The sequence below is a fragment of the Montipora foliosa genome, chromosome 10 (genome assembly GCF_036669935.1).
Source record: "Montipora foliosa isolate CH-2021 chromosome 10, ASM3666993v2, whole genome shotgun sequence".
In the NCBI taxonomy this organism is placed as follows: domain Eukaryota; kingdom Metazoa; phylum Cnidaria; class Anthozoa; order Scleractinia; family Acroporidae; genus Montipora; species Montipora foliosa.
The window spans coordinates 12,788,666-12,799,886 of record NC_090878.1 but is presented as its reverse complement, the minus strand read 5'-3'; the positions used below and the strand labels follow the sequence as shown (position 1 = coordinate 12,799,886).

Genomic DNA, 11,221 nt, shown 5'->3' with positions numbered 1-11,221 from the left:
CGTGTTGTATTTGTTGTTCAAGTAAAGAGCCTGTGAAGTAAGCAAAATGCTACCCAGAAAATTAATTAGTCACCATTACATTTGATCGCCGCAAGACTTACCTTTTCTAAAGCTTGCTTGTTCTCTGCGCAACAATGCATCCGGTGCTGCAGATATTCTGTCAAAAATCACTCTGTTGAAGACTTTACTCGTAATGGATAGTAAGGCGATTCCTCTCCAGTTGTTACAGAGAGTACGGTCCCCTTTCTTTGGTAGCTTTGGTAGCTTTGCAATCAATGCAGTTTTCCAGACATCTGGAACCACTTCTTTGTCCCATATCTCTTTGAAGATATCTCTTTGAAGATCTTAGTTAATTCTCCCCGTGCCTTCAACATCTCAGCATTTATACAATTAGTGCGTGGTGCTTTTCTTGATTTAAGGTGCCTGATTGCATTTTTAACTTCATCAAGCGATGGAGGGTTGGTGTCCACATCCAAGTTGATGTCATTTTCTGGGATGTTGACGTGTATGCTGGGTGCTTCTCTATTGAGGACGCTCTTAAAATGATTTTTCCACCTTTGCATCTGTTCCACTATGCCAGTGATAACATTCCGTCTGAATCCTTAACTGGAACATCATTGTTCTTAAACCCACCAGCTAGTGATTTGGTTATCTTGTACAGCGTGGCCATATCCTGTTTCGGTGCGACTTCATCAGCAAGTTTCTTCATGAATTTTCTTATCTGCTCTGGCCCTCTTTTTGACCTCATGATCAAGTTCGGAGTATGTGGTCTGTAGCTGCTCCTTCAAGCGTTATGATTTAGTTTCCTATGCCTTCTTCTTTACCTTCCTTCGCGTATCAATAGTTTGGGGTGCAGGGATGGCGCAGTGGTGAGAGCACTCGCCTCCCACCAATGTGACCCGGGTTCGATTCCCAGATCCGGCGTCATATGTGGTGATTTGTGTTAATTGTTAATTTCAGTTTACAGCGTCCTCAATTAGTGCTCCAGCGCTAGAACGACTAGACACTTAAATAAAGTTTCTTTCCTTTCCTTTTCCATACAGACATCTAATAGTACTTAAAATCCTGGTAATGCCTATGGAGCGACGAAGAAAAATAAAATTCACAAACATTTCTGGAAATAAAAAAAAATGTTTATATCCTTAAACGAAAGTTAGATGCTTCAGAAACAGCAAACACCATCCTTTCTCATTTTAAAAGGCCCTTAAAATCAGCTGTAATTATTGTTACCCTATTTGGAGCTTTATCGGGCGAGACGGTCACAGCGCTAGACCGAATTCGCTTCAAAGTCAAATGATCGGAGAGAGAAAACCAGAGTACTAAAGTAATACAATTTGTCATCTTCCCTCATGAAATTGAAGCGCTTTCTAATGATTGCTTTTGATTGCTTGCGTAAAAACTTATAATTACTTCCGTTAATCTTGTTTACGTAAAACTTAACAGTTCTTGAAGGGTTGTGTTTTTAACGTCATAGATCATCTTCATTTTACGGAAAACAGCACAGTCATTGTGTAGTGAACTATTTCCTTACCACGTAGTGGTTTTTTTTTGCATTGAAATTCGCTTTCTACCATATGGTTCATGTAGTTACGTAAATACATGGATTGTTTACCTTGAAAGCAAATTACAGTCAATCGGGAGTGAACTCGGAGCTTTTGATACACAGATTATACGTCCTTTCAGGCATGGAAATTGATAAGGTTCAACGTAAAAAAAAAATAGCATGACTTTTGTTCCTTTAGTAGGGACTTTTCATTTTCCAAGTGCCAAAAACAGTTGTCAAAGCTTCAGGCGCGGGCAAACAGCTTCAAAATTTGCTTCAACTTCCGTTGGACTTTGTTGAACAGCGATGTCCCCCCCCCCTCCCCTCCCCCCACCACTCTTTCAACATGTTGAATCGCAGTTAAATCAATGTTGAGTGAGTTTTTAAAAGCGTTCAAACTTTGTTTCAACAACCGTTCAACATTTTTGTCATCGCGAATGAAAAAATGACGGTGAAGCCGTTTCCCCTCCTCTTTCAACATTTTTGGATATGCGCGTGCGCACTAATCGGCCTCTCAATGACGTATCCATGTCCGTATCCATAGTAACAACCACGGCATTCAACATTTTTTATGTGACGTTGAAGCCGTTTGCCCTTCTCTTTCAACATTGTTGGATCTGCGCGTGCGCACTAATCGGCCTCTCAATGACGAATCCATGTCCGTATTCATAGTAACAACCACGGCTGCTGCCTGGAAGTGAATACCGGGCCTCCCGTAAGGCTTTGTTGAATCAAATGTTGATGATGTGTTGAAACTGTTTGCCTACCCCAGCAGAGTGATCACCGTTCAACAAAATCGAATGGATGTTGCCCGTGCCTTTACTTTGTGGCCTAGCACTATGAATAGTGGGTTCGACGACCTGAAGAACTTTAAAACTCAGCTATTAAAATCAGTGGTGGCCTCATGGTTAGTGCGCTCGACTCCGGATCGAGTGGTCCGGGTTCGAGTCCTGGCCGGGGACATTGTGTAGTGTTCTTGGGCAAGACACTTTACTCCCACGGTGCCTCTCTCCACCCAGGTGTATAAATGGGTACCGGCGTAATGCTGGGGGTAAGCCTGCGATGGACTGGCATCCTATCCAGGGGGGAGTAGAAATACTCCTAGTCGCTTCATGCTACAGAAACCGGAGATTAGCGCCGGCCTGATGGGCCTTCTAGGCTCGTAAGCAGACTTTACCTTATTAAAATCACTACTAGATGTATAGCCTACGTGTAGCCGTACCCACCCCCCCGAACAAAAACGGGAGGGGGTGGGTACGGCTACACGTAGGCTACTTGATTTAAGGAAAGAGTAGAAGTGAATAACTGACTTTAAGTTAGCCGTGAATTGCCTTACTGCGATTTTCATAATTCTGCGGTATTTTACCTTCAAGCGCCAAGTGCCAATCTACGTTATGGCTTCCATCAATCAAATTTCCGAACGTAACCGGAAAGAGCGACTCCGCCCCCGGAAAGTGAAAGGGAGTTTTTGTGCAGTTCATGCATACGTAGTTCGAACACCATTATGATGTGTTTTTAGAAATTCTTCAGTAAAAAGATTCGTACAGATTCCATCGCCTTCCATTGGCGTCGAGTTCGAATGTGCGAATGTACCGTGGGAACCAAAGATGCTGATTGGTGAGTTATGTCACGCATCAATTGATTTCGTCATCTGTGGTGGTTCGAATGTGCGAATGTACCGTGGGAACCAAAGATGCTGATTGGTGAGTTATGTCACACATCAATTGATTTCGTCATCTGTGGTTGGCGTCGGAAGTTTGCGTCGGAAACTTACCAGTTTCCGTAGGATAAAGCGACTAGGAGTATTTATATTTCCGCCTGGCCGTGGATGGGATGCTAGTCCATCGCTGGGTTACCCCCAGCATTACACCAGTACCCATTTATACACCTGGGTTGAGAGAGGCACCGTGAGAGTAAAGTGTCTTGCCCAAGAACACAACACAATGTCCCCGGCCAGGCCCCGAACCCGGACCACTCGATCCGGAGTCGAGCGCACTGACCTTGAGGCCACCGCGTCTCCCGAAGTCCTATTGGTACAGTGGAACTTAAACCCTGAGCATGCGCTTGCAAACCAAAGCCCCAATCACTTGGCTCTATCCCTATCGCTACTAACGGCTGCGTCACGAAATTTAGCCAAGTTCATTGATTGGGAATTGGCAACCAAATCAAGCGAAATGCAAAAATAAGTACTTAAATCATTGAAGTAGGGTTTGAATAAAAAAGGAAATACAAAAGGCAGGGATGGGCAAAGCTAAAGAAGATTAAAATGGATTGGAACTGGGATTTATGAAACCTGTTCAGGCTAAAGCTAACAGTCTTTTAACGTTGATATCTTTTTATTTTATTATTTTATTTTTATTTTATTTAAATTTAATAATGTTTTAAGAAAATGAAATACAACAATAAAATACAAATCGGACTCTTATTAAGAAATTACACATTGAACGATGGATTTTATGTTAAAGATAAAAAGGGTTACATTATAACTATGGTCACAACAGAACGAGTTTACAAAAAGTTTTATCAAACTTTCATTTCAAGTCACGGAATGAGAACTAATCATTTGTTTTTGCTCTCAGGATTGGTCGCTAAACGACAATAATCGTTTTCTTCCAAAATTATCCCGCGGCAATTTACACTCATCGTTGGTTTTCTGAAAGTTTTTATTAGCTTGCTTGTTTACAACCGCCTCCTCTCATCCGGAACAAATCGTGAAGTCCACGATCATCCTCTTCGGTTTGAACCCACGAATACCGAAGATCTGCCATTATTGTCTCGAAACCTTTCGGCAAAAGCTCGTTTTGTAATTTACTTTCGCTGCAGTTGCTATGGTCGTCCACAGCAGTATCGTTTGTTTATATAGCTGTGAAACAAGCCTTTGCCTTCCATCAGTAGAGTGCTGACATTTACTACCTCGTTTCTTTTAGTGTGTGGGCTTAGAAGTACGCAACTTCGAACAAACGTGGGTGTTAAAACAATCACCTAAGAGCGGTTAAGTGCCTCAACATGTTAACACGTTAAAACTAAAGTTTTGTGTGGTAGTTGTGTCCTGTTACAATGTGAGTCAATATTTTATGTAGGGTGTAAAACCTTTTAAGTTTGTGCAAAAGACGAAACCATAGAGAGTGACCATCAATTCAAATAAAACCTAACGAGTAGTACTTTCCTGTGGTGTTTTTTTGTTTTTGTTTTACAAGGCACTTCTGACTTTTGAGTCTGTGCACTGGGTGAAATCCTTAAGTCTGAGCATTTATATGAAAGCTTCTGAGCAGTACTTTCCCATTGCGTCATTGATTATGCTGTACAAGGTTGTTTTTATTTTGAGCTGCTGCATTGTGGTTCAAATTCTTAAGTGTGACAATTGATGTGAAAGCTACTGAGCAGTACTTTCTTGTGGCGCTGTTTATCATACTACACAAGGAGATCATATTGGTGGTTTTCACGTCACGTCATCACCGCCATGTTGGTGGACGAAAACAAAACATCCCATCTCATTACCTCCTTTTTGTTCATCCACCAGCAATTGTACATTGTAACAAATTATTATTATCTGTGTCTCTAGAGATTGGTTGCAAACTACGTATAGCGGATCCGACGTAATTGATGTCCATTCCCACATCTCAATTTCCTGGTTACCCCCGTTCGGATACTATCCTTGTTTATTTTGGTTGTTATCATAGTGATATTACACTTTCATCCTTGTGAAAAACGCCTGCTCGAACCTTGCCCAGGTATCTGTTCATAATGCTAGTTTATTTATCACCAAGCGATGATGCTTCATTAGTCCATTTAATTGTGCTCATCTTGATCACACGTGTCCCACCTGCTATGCCATGTGGAAAGAACGAAAAGGGTCAACGAATAAAAATGGCGAAGTTAAAACCATTGTTTGCGGGCAAAATTTTTTGCATACCTGTTTGGTTGGCCGTAAACCAATTTCAAAACATGGCAATCTAGTTGTTATTGGGAATATGCAGTTTGAACTCGTTTTTCCTTAGAGACTGGTTGTTTTGGTTTGTTTTTGTCTCGATGCTTCTAGATCATAGACCTTATGAGCACCAGATTTCACGTTTGTTAAAAATTAAAATTAAAATTAAAAACAGTTAAATCCAGTTTTTTTCACTGTTCGAACGCTTTGAAATACGTATAGTTAATATAAATATACTTTCTTTTGGTTTGAGACCGATTATTTTTCTGAGTTTTCTGCAACTTTTAGACATGAAAAAACAAACAATTTTAGCCAATTTGCAAGAAACGGGTGTAGAAAGAAAGCTGAATGAATTTCAAAGGTATTAAAGTAAAAAAAAGTCAATATTTTTTTGTCAAAATATGGGCTCAGTTTTGCTGTGCAGATTTGATTCAAGTGCTTGCAGAGGTTTCATTTACACTGGATATTACAAATCGCCAGATATGCGTAACGAAATGTCTTTGCCAAAAGGCAACTTGGAGACTTTTGGAGTTGAAAATAACCAAGCTTGGAATCGTGTCTCTTCGACTTACTGTTAAACAACTTAAACCAACGCTAGGTCGATGAACTCCGAAATTAACCCCGGGGCAGACGAAATATCAATATGTTGTGTTAAAAGCTGTTAAAGGGGGGAGATATGATCCAATAGGCCTTATCACGGTTTTCGACGCCATCTTGACGGGTAGGCAAAGCGGTCAGAAATTACAGTGTTTGTATGAGAATCCGATAGCAAATAACTTCTTCCAAAATTGAATTTTTCACAATTTCTGAATCGCAACGTTAAAATACAAGGTAGAAGGTTGTATTCACCAAGTTTGAAGTATGTAGCTTGGCTAGAAGACGCTCAGTTAATTTTTTGAATTTTCCACACATTTGTCTGTAAATTTGGCTGGGTAAACAAACGTCTAGACGCAGTTCGCGGGAAAAAACATTTTGAGACTAATGTATGGAAAATTGAAAAAGAATAGCTCAGCGACTTATAGGAAAGCTACATCCTTCAAACTTGGTGAATACAATCTTCTACCTAGTATTTTAACGTTTTGATTCACAAATTGTGTAAAATTCACTTTTGGAAGAAGTTATTTGCTATCGGATTCCCATACAAACACTGTAATTTCTGACCGCTTTGCCTACCCGTCAAGATGGCGTCGAAAACCGTGATAAGGCCTATTTTCTCACGCGATTGTAGGGAAAGACTTTGTTTATCGAGAAAAACAAACTACACGAACTGGATAACCATAACAACATCCACGAAAGTTGATTAAGAAACGAAGTTTCCCGATAATTGTACGAGAGGCTGACCCGTGTTAATCCGGAAATTCTACGATAACGTTCGGGACAAAAACGAACGATAACTACAATTTGTCGACATCGCTGAGGACAAAAACAAGCGATAATCGTCACTTACCGACAAAGTTCGGGACAATGTCGATATTTTTCCGAACAAAAGCGATGTTTAATGAGGACGTTAGCCGGGCATTTTCCGAAAGAATACGAGTTCACAATAACGTCTGGCCTCTGTTCGTTTGAAAGTGATTTCAAACAATAGAGGGAATGACATAGAGGAGACTGCTCTCGCACAAGGTTCATTATCTCGCGTCAACGCTGCTAACTCATAACCATATAAAGACTTTATACTTGTGACTGCTGTCGTGTTTGTGTGCTGTCGTTTCAGGCTAATGTGGTGAATATCATCTTAAAAGCCTTCATAAAAGACGACCTAGTTGCTTTAATTAACTATTTTCTCTACCCTAAGAAATTATTGTTACTTCACCATCCACTGGCAGGTGATTTCAACAAAGTTAGAAAAATTTCACCAGGGAAATTGATCGAAAAATTAGTCAAATATTAAGTCATCGTGTCTTTTTATATAGCTCGATTCTTTCTTTCTTTCTTTCTCTCTTAAGACTGTATGCTAGAAAACTTCTTGAAGCTTCCAGACTGAAAACATCTAAATAAACGTGGGTCTCCATAGCGAGCCGATTTAGATCCGCAATTTAGCAAATCGCTCACAAATTACCACAATTTTGCTTTGACAGTTTTTTTTCGAAACATTTCTAAAGCGTGGATAATAGAAAAGCCCAAGGCTATTTGGTGTCAAAAACACAATGGTTGTACCTTGGCTATTCAAAATCTCTGACCCCTGTCGTACGAACACTTCTGTATGCAGACACGTATAATCGTGATAATAGCAAACGTACGCTATTTATGACGTTTGAGATACAAGACATAATTGCACGAATAGGAATTAATATGAAGAAAATTTAATTATACGATTCTTGCAAGTGCCAAAAGTCGAATATTCGCTGGCATAACAACCGATAAACACCAACATAGATTTGGAAAGAAAACTGGAAAAATAAAACCACACACTTATGCGAATTTTTTGGTAGCCAAACTCAACAAAACATTAGTGTGAACTTATTTATGCACTCTTCTCACTCTGTTTCTACTCGCTGTCTAAAAACATGTACAAAACTAAATCAAAAATAAATTCTGAAATGGGAAGATTACATTGTTGCAAGAAACGAATCTGTGAGAAATAGGACCCAAGCAAAGTGGGCAAAATGTTAAAATAATCATGACCTACGTTCACGAAGTGCTCACTCGAATAGCACGAGTTTTAACAAATGTACCGGTAGGCATGCGTTTGGAAGCTAATAGAAGACAAAGATGGGAAGAAGTTCAATTCTAAGCTCATGGAAGGGTAATATTCTCTCGTGAGCAAAACAAACGAGTCACCCATAACAACAACTTTTAGCGTTAATCACAAATTGTCGACAGTATTCGGAACACTGGCGAAGATTCCGCGACATCGCTCGGAAAATAACTTTGTCAAAACTACGCCGCGTGTGCCGATGATTCTAGGAACAATAACAAGCGCTTTTCGGCCATTTGTAGAACAATAACAAAACGAGCGCTAATTGCAGTGAGTCGGCAATTTTTAAAACAAAAGCGATTTTTATTAAATGGAAATAACCCGAACGAGCACAATTTTCCGACAATTCTCTACTTGCACAAATCCATAATACACCTCTTTTACTCCCAAAATTTTGCGTGATCGTTGTTTGCGATTTCTCTTGGGACATGAAGATGTCCCAAGATGAAATCTTAAACAATGTCTATGCAAATTTTTTGGGGTAAAAGAGGTGTTTTATGGGATTTGTGCGAGTATAGAATGCTTGGAACAAAAAGCGGGTGTTTAATCTATTGTTGCAGGAAAAGCCCAGTACAATTACGAACATTAAAGAATGGCAGAATATTGTCACCCGAAACACTTGACAAACTTCACGGCAACTCACATTTAGACCATTGAGTTTTCTGCAATTTTTGAAGTCTTATCATGCAATCACAGTGTGATCATTCGAATGAAAGCTACTGAACAGTTATTTCTTGTGCTTCTTTTGATTATGCTGTACACGATGGCGATTGAAATTGAAGGAATGGTTTGAGTCATTTCCATTTATTAAAAATCGCTTTTGTTTGAAAAATTGCCGACTCACTGCAATTAGCGCTCGTGTTTGTCCCGAAAATTGCCGAGTCTCTCAGAGGTACTTTTCGTTATTGTTCTACAAATGGCCGACAAGAGCTTGTTATTGTTCCTAGAATCATCGGCACACGCGGCGCGGTTTTGACAAAGTAGATTTCCGAGCGATGTCGCGGAATCTTCGCCAGTGTTCCGAATACTGTCGACAATTTGGGATTAACGCTAGAAGTTGTTGTTGTTATGGGTGACTCGTTTGTTTTGCTCACGAGAGAATATTACCCTTCCATGAGCTTAGAATTGAACTTCTTCCCATCTGTCAAAACTCCTGCTATTCGAGGAGAGAGTTACTGCCATTTCAAGTTTACATTTTGCCCACTTTGCTTGGGTCATTCGTTTCTTGCAACAATGTAATCTTCCCATTTCAGAATTTATTTTTGGTATAGTTTTGTAAGACAGCGAGTAGAAAACAGAGTGAGATGTGTGCATAAGATCACACTAAATTTTTGTTTGAGTTCGGCTGCACAAAAAAATCGCATAAGTGAGTGGTTTTATTTTTCCGTTTTTCTTTCCGAATCTATGTTGGTGTTTATCGGTTGTTATGCGAGCGAATATTCGACTTTTGGTACTTGCAAAAATCGTACAATTAAATTTTCTGAATATTAATTCCTTTTCGTGCAATTATGTCTTGTATCTCGAATGTCATAAATACGTTTGCTATTATTACGGTTACGTGTCTGCATATAGAAGTGTTCGTACGACAGGGGTCAGAGATTTTGAATACCCAGGGTACAACCGTTGTGTTTTTGACGCCAAGTAGATTTGGGGTTTTCAATCATCCACGCTTTAGTAATCTTTCGAAAAAAAATTGTCACAGCAAAATTGTGGTCTTTGAGCGATTTGCTCAATTGAGGGTTTAAATCGGTTCGCTATGGAGACCCACGTTTATTTGGATCTGTTTTTAATCTGGAAGCTTCAAGAAGTTCTCTAGCAATACAGTCTTAAGAGAGAAAGAAAGAATGGAGCTATATAATTATAAAACGATACAATGACAATTTTGGACCAATTTTTCGAGCCATTTTATATGTGGAATTTTGCTAAGTAAGAATAATTTTTTAGGGTAGAGATAATAGTCAGTTAAAGCAACTTGGTTGTCTTTTATGAAGATATAAGGCTATTTAAAAGATGATATTCAGCATATTAGCCTGAAACGACAGCACACAAACACGACAGCAGTCACAAGTATAAAGTCTTTATATGGTTATGAGTTAGCAGCGTTGACGCGAGATAATGAACCTTGTGCCGAGAGCAGTCTCCTCTATGTCATTCCCTGATTGTTTGAAATCACTTTCAAACGAACAGAGTCCAGACGTTATTGTAAACTCGTATTCTTTCGGAAAATGCCCGACTAATGTCCTCATTAAACATCGCTTTTGTTCGGAAAAATATTGACAAATTGAATTGACCTTCGACATTGTTCCGAACATTGTCGGTAAGTGACGATTATCGCTTGTTTTTGTTATCAGCGATGTCGACAACTTGTAGTTATCGTTCGTTTTAGTCCCGAACGTTTTCGTCCAATTTCCGAATTAACACGGGTCAACCTCTCGTACAACTATCGGGAAACGTTCGTTTCTTAATCAACTTTCGCGGATGTTGCTATGGTTATCCAGTTCGTGTAGTTTGTTTTTCTCGATATAAAACAAAGTCTTTCCTACAATCGCGTGAGAAAATCGGATCATATCCTTCCCCGAACACAACATATTGATATTTCGTCTGCCCCGGGGTGAATTTCGGAGTTCATCTACTTAGCGTTGGTTTAAGTTGTTTATTAACAGTAAGTCGAAGAGACACGATTCCAAGCTTGGTTATTTTCAACTCCAAAAGTCTCCAAAGTTGCCTTTTGGCAAAGACATTCTGTTACGCTTCTCTGGCGATTTGTAATATCCAGTGTAAATGAAACCTCTGCAAGCACTTGAAGCTAATCTGCGCAGCAAAACTGAGGCGATATTTTGAGGAAATCTTTTTTCTGTGTTCAGTGGCCGAGGTAGTAAAGCTCATAATTATATAAACACCAATGAAATACCAAGTGAGTTTTCGCGCGAAAACATAATAGGGAGCTTTAGCAACGACAACGGCGACGGCAACGAGAACGTTACAAATTTGCATATTCAGTGGGCAAAAACAATAGCTTTGCGCGCCCTGCACGTGCGTTTTTCATTTTTGT

At 39.7% G+C, this 11,221-nt stretch overlaps 1 protein-coding gene across 1 annotated transcript in view; it reads left to right on the top strand.

The window, feature by feature from the left end:
* The window catches only part of LOC137972539 (uncharacterized), a 9,505-nt gene extending 8,729 nt beyond the window's left edge, over positions 1-776 (top strand). The window contains exon 7 of the mRNA XM_068819289.1: positions 420-776. Within this exon, the coding sequence (XP_068675390.1) occupies positions 420-776 (357 nt within the window). The remainder of the gene's footprint in view (positions 1-419) is intronic.
* The last annotated feature ends 10,445 nt before the right edge of the window (positions 777-11,221 follow it).